Raw genomic sequence first — 15779 nt, 5'->3', positions numbered from 1 at the left:
CATACCAAAAGAACATATCAAATTAAAAGAACATAAAATACATGTCATTAGGCAAACTAAGGGGGCACACACAGATTAAAAAACCAATTTGAATTAAAATTCTCTGGCAGAAAACTGGTAAATAGGGACTTGATTGTCAGCTTATTTTAAAAGGGTGCCTGTTTCACTAATGATACACATTCAGGTTGACAAACAGGTTATACCCCCCCCCCGCATAGTAAACTAATACCTCCTATACCTCCTCCCAGTTTAAACATAACTAGTCTTCAGTAAATACAAGCTTGTGGATAAAAGAGGCAAAAGATGTAATAGAGGTAATACAGACAGTGAATATAAGAAAGAGGGGCAATTTTGTATTTAATTGACAGGAAACATAACTGAAATGTAGAGTTGCCACAGAAAAATGGGCAAATATATATGTAGAGATGCAAAGGTGAATATACAAAGCATTCATGACAAATTCTGACATGTGAACACAAAGAAAGAATGGGGTAAAATAGGATGTATAAAACAGCAAGGGCTTGTTCTCAGCTTGTATGCTTCAGTTCACCCAATGGAGGAATTTATTTGTGGATCATCTTTCCCCTCAGTAAACTGAGAGCTAAAGATGACAAAAACCCAACAAACTAACAAACCTGAGAGCTCAAGCTATCAGTAAAAATAAATAAAATAAAATAAAATAAAATGTCCACTGTCTGAGACAGAACCAGTTTAGGTGGACCTTTGAACTAACTTAGCAAAACAATGATCAAATATTAATACATTGCTGACAGCTAACACAGCATGTAGATAGGCACAGAGCCTCTGCAAGCTCCCGTTAAAGACCGGGAGGGCATTTTATTTTATTTTATTTATTTTTTACATTTATATCCCACTCTTCCTCCAAGGAGCCCAGAGCAGTGTACTACATACTTGAGTTTCTTCTCACAACAACCCTGTGAAGTAGGTTAGGCTGAGAGAGAAGTGACTGGCTCAGAGTCACCCAGCTAGTATCATGGCTGAATGGGGATTTGAACTCGGATCTCCTCAGTCCTAGTCCAGCACTCTAACCACTACACCACACTGGCTCAGAAGACATGTCCAAAAATATTAGTTTGGGAGGAGGCCCCTGCTCCCTCAGAACCAAAAATCACCCCAAAAACCACCCCTAAGCAGAGAGCACATACAATCTGCAGCCACAGAAACATCTGAAAGGAGGTTCTTTTGTCAACCAACAGGGCACAGCCAACAACACTGGAAGCTTGAGGGGAGGAGGGTGAGAGAAAGAGTTGGGAGAAGTGGGGGAGGGAGAGAGCAAGGAAGACAAAGGATACTGTGCACGTGAAGAAGTCAACTGGTCAGCCAATTGGCTGTAGGAGAGAGAACAAGTACAAGCAAGCACAGGCATTGATCCCAGAGTGAGAGCTGTTGCTGCTGCTTCTAGATGTACAGGTCCCAGAAGATGTAAGTAAAAGACTGCCTTAATCTACAAGGCTATCAGGGATTGATGCCCAGTGGAATTGCCCTCTGATGCCCAGTGGAATTGCTATCAGGGATTGATGCCCAGTGAAGTCTCTGCACACTTTTAGATTAGTGCCAAGTTTCCTTAACAGCAATCACTTCATATTAAAACATATGCATCATGGTATTTTTTTAATTCAAATAAATGTGTTGTGTTTTTTTTTAAAGTTTGTTAAAATATCTCTTTGCATGACACAAGAAGTGCCCTTTTGAGTTCAGGATCCCCGCCCCCTAAAAAATGATCTATTTAAAAAGTCTTATGCCTGAATTCATTTCATACCTGTAAAGGTAAAGTTTGCCATTGAGTCAGTGTCAACTCCTGGCGATCCCCAAATGACTCTCTTGCCAAGGCCCCGCAAAACCCCAGGGCCACCGCTGGCAAAGGAATGGTGCAGAAGGTCGCAGAGTGCTGGCAGGCTCTACTGAAACTTGGAACATCTTTTTCCAGATAGGAATCCTGGGACTTCCTAGGATTCCTCATGGGAAATGATGCTCCATATGCCATTTTTCACCATGGAGGATGTCCTACAGGGCCCAACAGAGGCTTCTCCTTGGTGAGAAAGGGGTTGTGGTCATTGTTACCCCAATTCTCAGTAGCAAATTTCCCCCCCACATACCTATGACAGCCCTGCCTCTGCAGCCACTTCCTCCCCCTTGGTAACATATCTTTGCTTTGAGGAAGGCGGAAGTGGTGGAAACAGCAGCAGAGGGGGGTAGGTTTTTTTAGTATAGGAGTTAACAAAAGCCCCTTGAGGCTTTTGGGGTGTTCAGTTGAAACACTTGAAAAGCTCTGAGCACTTTCAAGACAGGCAGCAGTTTCTTCAACTGAGGAAGCCAGGCGAAGACATACATGCATTTAATGGATGAGGCAGACCCATAATCTGCAAGCCAAGCTGACATTTGTTTCAAGTAGGCAATCTGAGCAGAGTAGGGTAGAGAGAAGCAGGTGACAGGAACTACAGGGCCAAGCAGCACAGAGAAGCTTAGCAAGGCTAACGCCTAAGGCAGGAAATGAGCCAATGTTGAATCTGAGGTGGACATAGGATGCTTCATTGCACAGAACAAGTCTTCTGGCAGGAAGAGGAGATTTTAGGGATGTGCAGAACATTTCAAACTCGAAACGTTCCAACTTGAAATGGGCTGTTTTGAGCTCAAAACAGAATTTCCTTCAAATGGTCTGTTTTGAGCTAGGAACAGAATGACCCCATTCTGAGGCAGAATGTTTTGAATGTTCCGAGCACCATTTTGGAGGCCTGCTTTTCCCTTGTTGACCGGTTTTGGCACTGGCTTCCAGTTGGCTTGAGATCTCTTTGCTTCTTGGTTGGCTTTTTATCATACAAATCAAGCTTGGTGGTTGGCTTGTTAACCTAAAAATCAACCAAAATGGAGTTCAGAGCACTCGAAACGTTCTGAGCTTGTTCAGATGAAACAACCAGCTCAACTGGTTGTTCTGATGGAACATTCTGGGCATTTGCATTCTGTTCCGAGCTTGGACTGGAACACAAATTCCGTGCACATCCCTAGGAAGCTTTTACAGGAGGGTAGTGGAAGTGACATAGGAGAAGGGTGAAACAAAGCAAAGTATTTATCATATTTTACTTTGGACACAGGAGATTAGTGGTTTCAAGGGTGAACTGGTGGTTCAGAGAACAAGGGTGCCATTTCAGTGCCCAGATAATTCCTAGTTCAAGACACACATCGAGTACACTAGATGGTCCTGACAGGTGTCAGTTCAAGAACTGACATTGGTTTCTTCACTGTGCTCAACTGTTTCAGAGCAAATAATGAAAAAACTCTAAGTGAATTCTAAAGCACATGATATATGCTCAAGAAGGGGATGAGCCAGTGATGGAATACAGCCTTTGGGGAAACAAGCTATACTTTCCCTAAACAATTCAACCACTGTGTAGTTCTTTTTACATATACATGCTGTACAATTTATTTATTTGTTTGTTCGATTTTTATACTGCCCTTCCTGAATGGCTCAGGAATCATATCTCTGCCCTAAAAGGCACAAGAACAATAGTAGTTTTCAGGACTGTTGTTGACAATGATCTGAACACTTGGGAACCCTGGTCTTATGAAGCGACTTTCTCATTATAGCCAGATACACAATGATGGCTGGAAGGTGAGTGTGGTATTCTTTCCCATTCTGATGACTCACACCTTGGTTTCCTTTTAATATTGTATTCTTCAAGATCTATAATATAGTGGACTATGTTCTGCTCTCTGTTTCTATATCCATTCCATTGTGTCCAACTGAAAGAAGCACTACACTACTGGCTGGAAGTGGTTCAAAGGCATTCTACAGCAGCCCCATCACTACACTGTCAGGGCTGCCTTTGAAGTTGAGCAGTAGCCCCAGCAAGTCCTTAGCATCAGTGGGAGTCTGTGCGTAATGTAGCCCACAAGAAGAGAAAGAATGTTAATGAGGGGGTTTTACTTGGATACAACAGAAGCAAGACATGTTCAAAATTATAATGGGGTAAAAAGTGAGGAGATCATCCATCACTGGCACTGGACCACCATTTTGTGAAATAGTTGTTATAAAAGAAAGCTGTTATCAAATATTAAATTGTTCATATACAACAATTTAGTGCCCTTGTTCTTGATCAAACCTTTACATTAGTATAGTCACAAAGGCATGCAGAGGGGGATAAAAGGTTGAGCATTAAACATTTCAGATGCATGTGTGCATGCACACACACAAACACTTGCTGTTAAACTAAAACAATAGCCACTACAATTTAAGAAAAAGAGCTGCTCAACACTACAGTAAATTCTAATTCTTTCCTATTGATTCCAATGACACATGCAGCAAACAAAGCATGCATGCAGCTGCTGCATTCTAGAGTAAAGCAGAACATGAATCCATGCACAGAATAGGGGATATTTACTCATCTCCCCTTTCTTTTGATGCATTCAGTGTTGCCCAAAAAAATGTTCCTGAGGGCTGTGCAGTCCTCAGGGTCATGTTTTTGGGAAGCACCAAGTGCTACCAAGAGAAGGGAAGAGTGGTTAAAATTGCCTCCCATGTGAGTGCCCATGCCGCTTTACTCTGGAATGTAGCAACTGCACATGTGCTTCCTTTGCTGCATGCTATTAGTCAGAATGTCAGCCAGTGTTGATTATCAAAAACACTGATCTAGAGGGCTATTTCAAACATTAAGCAGCAGTCCCTTGGGTTTGCCCCAAATGTACACTTGACAGGGAGTCAAAGGCAATTCCGGATTCCTGATAAGTATATCTGTATGAGACATATTTTTGAAAACAAGTATTCGTTGCATTCACAATTTCCATTTATAAGAGGAGACCTAAAAGAAATTCATTCATAATGTATGAAGTCTCTCTTAGGATTGCTTTTCTAGTTACCTCTGAAAGACATGGATGCATTCTTGGGATCATCTAGTATTAGAATTATAACACATGAAAATCTTGGAGAAGATTAAGAAGAAAATGTGAGTTCTAGAATCACTGCTGGTATCTTGCTGTACATCTGTCTTCTTTCTAGCACGTATACGTTTAGTGCAATTCTAACATTATATTTTCAGCTATCTTTGGACATGTGTGTGTTCACCCATGAGTCTCAAAAGCAATGTGAGAAGCATACCTTAGGCTCAGTGCATTCATTACTACATTTCAGAAATGTGACATTTCATAAGAGCACAGAATCCAACAGAGCTTTGATTGTTTTTATTCCACATGGATGTAGAAATAAACATGACAATGCAGGCCAAAGTCTAGTAAAATCTCAGATGCCGGAAGGGATGCCATGAAAAACTTTCAACAGTCAGAGAAGGGCTATGGGGCTCTCTACCACCTGCTATCCCTCTGCCATGGTTAACAAACCAAATAATAAATTATGCAAAATATTCATTATAATCAAGAGTGGGTTATATAATTTGTTCTGAATTCAAAATGCTGCTTTTCTTGGTACAGATTTTGGCTTTTCCATGTAGAGAATTTGGATATTTCACAGGGGACAGGGGTTGCAACACAATATGCCAACCCTAGTGTTGGTAACGTCAAAACATCATTGTTTTGTCAGAGGTCTCAAGAACTTTGCCATTTTCTAAGTCAAGAAACAGCAATTAGGTTTAAGTAAAAAATTAGGTAATAGTTTGACACCAAATAACATCTACTCATGCTCACCCTCAAGTTATAATCATACCATTAGAATCTTTCAGCAAAAACTACATTTTTCCCCAGTCACCATCCAGTCAATTCTCCAGATTTTCAGAGATTATCATAATGACATTCAAGGTAATAAAATTGCACATGTATCTCAATTGGCTTAATAGTTTGTCTCACAGCTCAAAAGGTTGCATGCATCTGCTACAAAGCTATCTGAATGTGAAGTTCTCGCATAAATCTTATTTCCCCCAAAAGATTTATGGTACATTGGCCTTAAGGCAGGTGCAAAAACAACAAAGTTAATCCCTTTCCCCCTTCCTACACCAGCCTTCTATCTTTCATACCTCATTGCAGAAGTAACAAGTGAATATCAGTAGGATTTGATTCTGACAGGAGAAATGCCACTGTCATTTTGGAAAAAGGTTCATTATGAATCTATCCACTCTATACATTTTCATCTCTGTCCAAATAATCTTTCTACCAAATCTTATTACGGCTATTATCTATCTATCTATCTATCTGTTTATTTAAAAGCAGAACATTTTAAGCATACAGTACTTTAGAGCCTGTTGTTATGAATAATTCTGTGCATGGTGAGAAAAAGCGAGCCTGTGATTTGACTCTTTAGCCACTCATGGTTATGTGCACCCACTAACATATGAACAATTTGACATTTGGACTTTTGGCACACTACCAGAATTTACTGTGAAGACAGATTAGGGTTTAATACATGCCATTTGCCATTCAGTTCATGGCAAATGGGTGCACAAAAGTGAATCAGCTTGGACTGGGAGAGATTGAGAATTAAAACTGGCTTCCCTCCATGACCATGTGCTGAAGTTGAGAAAAGTAATCACCAGAATTGTCACTATTAAATATTAGTAACATTAAAAGTCTAGTTGAAGGAACTTAAGCAACAACACTGAAGTGGTGTACATGCTGGTGACCTCCAGGCTTGACTACTGCAATGAACTCTACGTGGGGCTGCCTTTCTAAGTAGTCTGGAAACTGCCATTGGCCTTTAAAGCCCTGAACGGCTTAGGTCCGAGTTATCTTAGAGAGCACCTTCTTCTACACGATCCCCACTGCACGTTAAGGTCATCTAAGGAAGTTTGCCTCCAGTTACCACCAGTTCATCTGGTGGCAACTCAGAGGCAGTCCTCCTCTGTAGCAGCCCTGGGGCTGTGGAATGCACTCTCAGTAGAAATCCATAACCAGAATTCATTGCTGGCCTTCAGGAGAACCCTTAGAACCCATCTGTTTGGCCTGGCCTTCCAGGATTTTTAATTCATTGTAAATTGTTTTTAATTGCTGTAAATGTTCAGCCTGGTTCTCCAGGGTTTTTACATGTTTAATTTTTTTATTGTTAATAGTTTTATGCTGCTTTTATACTTTTGTATTTAATTGTTCATTGATTTTAATTGTTTTATTTTGATGTAAACCATCCTGAGCCATTTTTTAGAAGGGCGGTATAAAAATTGAATCGAATCGAATCGAGTGAATGAATGAATGAATCAATCAATAAATAAATATGAAATAAATTGGTGCAGAATGCTGCTGCCAGATTGGTCTCCAGGTTGTCCCGAAGAACCATATCACTCCTGTTTTGAAAGAACTACACTGGCTGCCAATAGGGTTCCAGGGAAAACACAAAGTGCTGGTTATTACATATAAAGTCCTTAAAAGCTTGGGCCCAAGGTATTTAAGAGAACACCTTCTTTGTTATGAATCCTGCTGCCTATTAAGATCATATGTGGAGGTTCATCTGAGGGTGTCACCGGCTTGTCTGGTGACGACTCTGAGGCAAACTTTCTCTGTAGTTGCCCCAGGACTGTGGAACACACTTCCACAATTTTGATCTGCTGGTTCTGGATGGGGTCACACTTCCCCAGAAGGAACAGGAATGTAGTCTGGGAGTGCTTCTGGATCCAAACCTCTCCCTGGTGTCCCAGGTTAATGTGGTGGCCAGAGGTGCTTTCTATCAGCTTTGGCAGAAACTTCAGCTGCGTCCGTTTCTTGAGATAAACAACCTCAGGAGAGTGGTACATATGTATTATTTATTTATTTATTTTATTTCTATACCACCTGATATAGACATCTCTAGGCAGTGTACAAAGTTAAAACATAATGAATGTAAAACAATATAAAACAGTTAAAATTCAGAAAAGAGAACAAGTAAAAACAATCTCAAAAGATAAAAACATTAAATATTTTTTAAGTTTCAGTTAAAAGCCTAGGAAAACAAGTACATCTTGAGGTTCTTCCTAAAAGCTGATCTTATTTTAATAGGAGCATAATCCAGAGCCCCGGGGCAGCCACAAGGCCCAGTCTTAAGTCACCACTAAATGAGCTGGTGGCAATCGTAACTGGACCTCTCCAGATGGTCTCAATAGGTGACAGGGTCCATGACAGAGAAGGCACTTTCTTAAGTACCTTGGACCCAAGCCATTAAGGGTTTTATGTAATAACCAGCACTTTGTATTTCATTTGGAAACATATGGGCAGCCAGTAAAATTATTTTAAAATCAGTGTTGTATCAGTCCTTCGGGTTGATCCAGAGACCAATCTGGCTGCCGCATTCTGTACCAGTTGTTCTTTCTGGACTATGTACAATGGCAGCCCCATGTGGCATTACAGTATTCAAGCCTAGAAGTTACCAGCATATGCACCACTGTTCTAAAGGTCCATTTACCTTCAGAAATGGACATAGCTGGCATATCAGCCAAAGCTGATAAAAAGTGCTCTGGGCCACTGCCTCAACCTGAGAGACTAGGGCAGGCTTCCCCAAACTGCGGCCCTCCAGATGTTGCTGAACTACAACTCCCAGCATACCCAGCCACAATAAATTATGGCTAAGGATGCTGGGAGTTGTAGTTCAGCAACCTCTGGAGGGCCGCAGTTTGGGGAAGCCTGGACTAGGGAGTTTGTGATCCAGGAGCACTCCCAGACTATGTACCTGAGTTTTCAGGGGGAGTGTAACCACATCTAGAACATAAAGATCTAAACCATCTCTTAGGTCCCGAGCCCCTAAATGACTATACCTCCATCTTATTTGGATTCAGTTTGTTATCTGTCATTGAGCCCATTATCTCCTCCTGGCAAGCATTTAGGGGGGTTAGGCCATTTCCTGATGAAGTGGGTATGGAGAAATAGATTGGGATGTCATCAGCATATTGACAGCACCCTCCACCAAACCTCCTCCCAGTGGTTTTATGTAGATGTTAAAGAGCATTGGAGACAGTATGGGGCCTTGTGGAATTCCACACTTTACCTCTCGCTTTGCAGAGTAACAGTCTCCAAGTGACACCATTTGGAATCTGACAGAGCGGTACGAATGGAACCACTGTAAAACAGAGCCACCCAATCCCACCTCCCTCAAATGACCCAGAAGGATACCATGGTCGATGGTATCGGAAGCTGCTGAGAAATTCAAAAGGATCAGCAGAGTTACACTCCCTCTATCAACAGAAAATTGGAGATCATCCATCAGGCCAACCAAGACTGTCTCAACCCCGTAGTAGGGATGTGAGAACTGTCTCGACCTGAAGTCGGTTCACCATCAAGCTGGTCCAGTCTGTGGGCTCGCCCTCAAGTTGAATCGGGCCTGGTTTGGCTCGAGGTAGAGCCAACCCCGCCAGGCTAGGCTAAGGCTGGTTTGGTTTCTTTTTAAAAAAATGGCAGACTTACCACATCCAAGGCCTCGGGGTGGGGGGAGCTGCTACGGCTACAGGGGGGTCTCCATAGGTTCCCCCTCCCCTGCCAGCTGGCCCCCATCCAGCTCATTTGCAGGCTGTTCCAGCCCTTTCCAAGCTTGCAACAGACATTTTGGAGGCTGCCGCACATGCACACGGGCCATTTGCTTGGCTGGGTCCGGCCAGGCAAATGGCTCGTGCACATGTGCGGCAGCCTCCCAAATGTCTGTTGCAGGCTCAGAGAGGGCCGGGCTGGAATGGTGTGTGGGAGATTGGGGGGGCTGGTGGGGAGAAGGGGAACTGCTGGAGAAGACCCGCAGCCACAGCAGCACCCCCTGAGGCCTCAGAGGCAGTAAGTATGCCATTTTTAAAAAGAGTCCCTGGCACTCCCAAACAGGGTCTGAACCAGGCCCTTCATTTGAGGTGCAAAAAAGCGAACATGCTCAGTTCGGTTCGAGCCCAGTTTGGACTGCAACTGAACCGGGCGAACCGGATTTGTGCACACCCCTACCCCATAGCTCACTCAAGAGCCAGTTTGGAATGGGTCTAGATAATCTGTGTCATCCAAAAGTGCCTGGAGCTCGGAGGCCACCGCCCACACATCACCTTGCTCATCATTGGAAGATTAGAAATGGGTCTGTAATTAGCCAACGCTGAGGTGCCCAATACAGCTTTCTTCAGATAAGGTCTAATAACAGCCTCCTTAAGACAGAGGCATCTTGCCCTCCCTCAGAGAAGCATTTATAATATTTACCAGACCATCTCTGATAATGTAATTACAAGATGAAAGCAGCCATGTTGGGCAAGGATGAAGAGAACAGGTGCACAGTCCAAAGCAGTTTGTTCACATCCTCAGGAGTCACAAACTGAAAGTGATCCAAACTAACCCTAAAAGAGGAGTTACTGCACACCTCTGCAATAGAATCTGCAATAATTGTGGTGTCCAGTTCGGCACAAATACAAGATATTTTATCTTCAAAAAAGTCATTAAACACATCACAGCGAGTCACAGATGGTTCCAAGTTCAAATTCAAGGGGGAGGGGGCATAAACTAGCCCCCTCACAGCTCTAGACAACTCAGCTGGGTGTGAATTTGCGGAAACAATGGGGGCAGAAAAGAACTACTTCTTTGCCACCCACACTGTCAGAGTGGGCAGCAAAGGTTACATATGCTGGTAACCTCCAGACTTGACTACTGCAATGCACTCTATGAGGTGCTGCCTTTGTATGTAGTCCAGAAACTGCAGTTGGTACAGAATGCGGCAGTCAGGTTGGTCTCTTGGAGATACCATATTACTCCTGTATTGAAAGAGCTACATTGGCTGGTGATAAGTTTCCAGGAAAAATACAAGGTGATGGTTATAACTAATAGACAGCATAGGCCCAGGGTATTTAAGATAACAACTTCTTCGCCATGATCCCCACCTCCATTAAGATTATCTGGAAAGGTTCATCTGCAGTTGCCACTGGCTTCTCTGGTGGCTACTCAGGGATGGGACTTCTCTATTGCTGCCCCGATGCTTTGGAATGTACTCCCAGTTGAAGTAAGAACCTCCCCATCTCTGACAACCTTTTAAAAGGCAGGTAAGACACAATTCTTAACCCAGGCTTTTAATGCGATTTACAGTTTTTAAGAGCTTTAACATTGTGTTAAACTCTAAACTGTTTTAATGTTTTAATTCTGCTTTAATGTGTACTGTTTTTTATTGTAAACTGCCCAGAGACATAAGTTCTGGGAGGTATATAAATTTGTTGAATAATGAATGAAATAATTATTCAGCAAGATATTCACCTGATGCACCCCTAACTGCAGTGAACAGATCTCTTTGCCCATCCACTAACTAGATTTACAGTTTTTTTAAACAGTTTTTAGCATTGTGTTGAATTTTAATTTGTTTAAACATGTTAACATTTTAATTTGTATTGTTTTATTGTGAACCACCCAGAGACAGAACCACCAGACAAGACACAAAACTTCTCGAGTTCAGAGACAAGAGTGGTTAAGACCATTTCCCAGGTATATGCTGCTAATTGCCTGTTTCCTGACTGCCATATTGTCTCTTGATTGTGTTTATTGTACACTGTCTAATACAATAATCATCCCTCAGATTATTTTAAGGCCCTGGATTAATTTTATGAGGGTGCTGAACCCTCCCTTGGTTTGAGCCCCAGTCAGGGGCTATAAGTGGCTTGACAGGGCTTCCAAGTTCTGGCCGGGCAGGCGTGCCTCCTTTAGGTAAGGGCTTGCTGTCTCCACAAAACACTTTGGAGATTGCTGTCCTGGGCCTCTAGCTCAAGCCCTCGTGCTCCTTCCAGGTTGAGCGCTCCTCACAGACTGGCTCCTCATCATGGGCCAGCCATCTTTTATACAGACCCTGACATGCAGGGCAACTCTCACGAGATCTTGCCCAAGGCCGAGATCTCAGCCCCAAACCTCAAGAGAGACCCCCACAGTCATGTAGGACACTCCTGGGTGCCATCAAGCCCGCACCCTCGACAGGGATTGTCCCACTGTTTCCCTGCAGGGGTCAGCCTTGGTAACCAGGGGCAGAGAGAGCAAACATGGCTCCACTCGTGGAGTGTGGGCCTGGGCTTCTCACCTCAGTTGACGCTCCGCTTCTCCCCACCCAATCTCCGTCCTCCCAGGATTACCCCATAGAAGTACGGAAGCACTGGAAAGATTTCACATATTACTTCAAGGAAGGAGGCAACAGGAAGATTATGAGACATAAACTGGACAACAACTGCCAGCTACACTAGCATAGACTGGGCTCTGATACCATGCTGAATTGAGTTATCCAGCATGGTATTTGTGCAAAGTTTGGGCAAAATGTTGGCCGCACAAAACTGCTTGTGAGGCAGTCTAACTCAGTGATTCTCAAACTTGGGTCTTCAGGTGTTATTGGACTTCAACTCCCATAATCCCCAACCAAAGGCCACTGAGGCTGGGGATTATGGGAGTTAAAATCCAAAAACACCTGAGGACCCAAGTTTGAGAATCCCTGGTCTAACTGTTTATATCTTTTCAATTTCTGCAACTACATTCAAGGGTATGTTTATTGAGGATGTAAAACTGGAATGCATGAATTCTCCCTTTTTACTGTTTGTTACAAACAAATTGCTTTATTGACACCTTTGCTAGCCTCCCTCCTGTCACCCTCCTGGGTGATTCTCTTCCATTATCAGGAGACTTGTAAGAACTACTATAATAAAAAAACATACTAAGGCACTTTTAATGTTTTTCCACAGGAGTCACAACCTTGTCATTTAGACTGAGGGGTGACAAGTGTATTATTTTAGCAATGCACTGCTATTGTATTTGGATCAAGATAGTCACTGGTATGTGGGCAGTGGTTTGAGCCCTCACCCCATATTAGTGTAAATTTGAAGTATTCCTTGTCAAGGTCATATTTCAGAAAAACAGGTAGAAGACAAATATCAATATTGTCAAATATAAATATCCAGTTCCACTGGAACTTAATGGCACATGCCATATTTGAACTCTGCCAATCTGAATATCTTATCCTAACTTCCAATACAATTACAAATAACAATGATAGTACAAATGCCCAAGCTCTAACTTGGCATGTGCCTATATTAATATGAGTGTAATAAGATGGAAGGAAGCAGTTTGAAGGAAGCTAGAGAGAGCATATGAGACATATGTTATTGTTTTACTGTCTTTGTGACTCGCTCCATGCAGTATCACACTGGGGTTGGGGGTGAGATACAAATATTTTAAGTAAATAAATATACTGGGGATTTTTTAAATATGCAGTTATCTGTCTGGCTTAAACTAACACATGTAACTCCCCCCCCCCGCCCCGAAAAATAACTCTTTTCATCTGAATGGCTTAGATGCATTTCAAAAGTCTCCCCTCTTTTCAGAAGAACAGCTACATTTTATTCTCTTGTAGCAGGATTACAAACGTGTCCTATGGCATCTGAAACATTACATTATGGCTGTATTTTGTATCACGATATCATTGGTTTCCATACCAGTATTATGTTTAGAACCAGGAGAAAGAAATCCTCAACCTACCTTTTGTTGCCAGCCGGACACAGTTGATTTTGGTCTCCTGCAAATGACAGAATATGGAAAAGCATCAGGTGTGATTAATGTTTCTCTGCTTATAAAGAATGTAAAAAGCAGCACTTTCCTCAAGCTGCAATCAGGCATACAATTAGAGTCCTTCCAGACTATCCATTTTAACATAATGAATACATGATTGTTACTGATTCGTTGAACAGACTCTGGATGTTCTTTGTAGTTTGTACATCTGTTGCAGGGAGATCACGGGGCTGGTTTCATGAGTACCCAAGCCTGGAGAAATGCCGGGATCCATGCAGATCCCAGTGTGCCATTAACCTGGTTGCTGGGATTGTGCATCAGTGCAAGCTGCAAGTTCGCCACACGGGGCACTATGGAATACTCACAGGCTGAGAGAACGAGTCCTGTTCTCCGTTGCTCACAACAGTGCAGAGCAACAGAGGCCGGGACACGTTCTCCCGGCCTCCAAGTATCCCACAGTGCACCACGCTCCAGGCCAGCAGACGGATTAAGGGTCATGTGAATAGCCCCCACATATTCAGCACTTAAACAGAAATATTTCATATCTGAGCAAAATGATGCTGCCTTTTGCTAGTGCACCCCTTGTTGCTAGTGCAACTGTCATGTGGAATATGTTTTGTGAGTGTCATGGGAATTTACTGGTGCTTATACAAACAGCAACTGCTCTGAAAACCATGTCACTCTCTATCTATACATTCACATTAAGAAGCCAGAATTTTATCTATTAAAATGTTCTTTGCATTTTTAACTTCAGCCTGGTGAAAGCAGAAATGTTTTTAAAATCTTGGAAGCTCTCTTTACCAAACCGGGGTGGCGGGAGGGAGATGAAGTCTCTTATCTCAATACTGACATCCCTAAGTCACCTTTACAAATACTGTCCCTTCAGACTTCTACTAAAAATACATGCCAGTTTTTAAAATGTCACCATATCAAAAGATATAGTCATATGCAAAAATCAAGAATACTATTTATGACATGAATTATGATGAGTACACAAGTTTTTCTGTCCCACCCAATCCCAATCTATGATGGCAGGTGTGTGTGTGTGTGTGTGTGTGTGTGTGTGTGTGTGTGTGAGAGAGAGAGAGAGAGAGAGAGAGAGAGAGAGAGAGAGAGAGAGAGAGAGAGAGAGAGAGAGAAACAGTCTAGCACATGGAGAAAACAGGATTTCTATTTATGCTGCTATATAATATTCAAATAGGGGCTTAGTTTTACATGGATCTTCTAATGCACATTACCAGTTAGTTGCCATATTAGTAGTCTTCCTGGGAACGATTTAGATGATATGTCTGCTGGCCCTCTCAATAACTTGGGGAGGTACATGGGCACAAATGTATCCCGTCCCCAGCGTGCCATATTGTCATCTCCTAAACACTTGGGTGGGGCAGTTCATTCAAACCACACCTCTGTGAGTTGAGTGGCCGTTGGATGGCATGGGCTTGGGGATAGCATGGGTTTGGGGAAGATGTCCACACCACATTCCAGTTAGGATGCGCCAGCAGATGTAGATCTGGCCATAGACACAACAGTAGATCTGAATTAGCCATTGACACAAAACTGGGCCCAGTGATAAATTATATGAAAGCAACAGAAAGCAAAGACAAGGTAAAAACTAATTCATTTCAAGCTTGTTGCTCAGATTGTAAGTCGTGTATATTTATATTGGAAGATTTTTTACTACCTGGAAGTTTGGAATGGAGAGTAAGAGAAGATCAGAAAGTAACATTCTAGGCAAGATACCAGGTTAAATCAAGACCTAAGGTTCCCTGGCCTATATTATGCTTAATCCTTGCTTGATCCTGGATCTGCAAAGTTTTGTATTTGGTTTTATCGAAGAGGGAGAAAACTCACTGAGGCTGTTCACAGACGCAACCTAGGGCAGCCCAGGCATGCAACCTAGGGCACACACAACCTAGGGCAGCCCAGACTAGGCTAGGCTGTGCGTGCGAAGTGCTGGGATCGAGCACCCGATCTCGGCACTGCCCCCACACCTAGCCCGGCTTTTTAACTCAGCATTTAGCCAAGGTTAAACAATCCTCCAGTTTGCTTAACCTTGCCAGGCAAACTGGGTTAAGAGGCCTCCCCTGGACCAAGGCCTTTTATGACAGCAAGCTGGGGGTGGGGGGAAGCAACCACGCCGAGTGTAGCAGCTGCTCTGCGAGCAGCCGCTGTGCTCATAGTGTGGGGCACCCTGGGATGCGGGAGGGGGGAATCCTCCCACTCTCAGATCCTGCCATCATCACACTGCTGCTTGTGTGGACGTGCAGCATGGCAGAGTAGAGGGCGATGCCTGCTCATGTGCCAGGGAAGGCAGGTGAGCTCCTCCTGCCTTCCCCACCTTGCACCCAGCTGCCACCATGTGAAAGACCTCACTTTCTTCT

At 43.1% G+C, this 15779-nt stretch overlaps 1 protein-coding gene across 19 annotated transcripts in view; it reads right to left on the bottom strand.

Moving 5' to 3' along the window:
- The window catches only part of PTPRT (protein tyrosine phosphatase receptor type T), a 938880-nt gene that overhangs the window by 177242 nt on the left and 745859 nt on the right, over positions 1–15779 (bottom strand). For all 19 annotated transcript variants that reach the window (XM_053243888.1, XM_053243897.1, XM_053243900.1 and 16 more), the window contains one exon: positions 13369–13405. In XM_053243888.1, coding sequence (XP_053099863.1) covers positions 13369–13405 — 37 coding nt within the window. The remainder of the gene's footprint in view (positions 1–13368; positions 13406–15779) is intronic.

The sequence above is a fragment of the Hemicordylus capensis genome, chromosome 4 (genome assembly GCF_027244095.1).
Source record: "Hemicordylus capensis ecotype Gifberg chromosome 4, rHemCap1.1.pri, whole genome shotgun sequence".
NCBI lineage: Eukaryota > Metazoa > Chordata > Lepidosauria > Squamata > Cordylidae > Hemicordylus > Hemicordylus capensis.
Note: the sequence above shows the minus strand (reverse complement) of the source record. Positions and strands in the feature narration are given on the sequence as shown.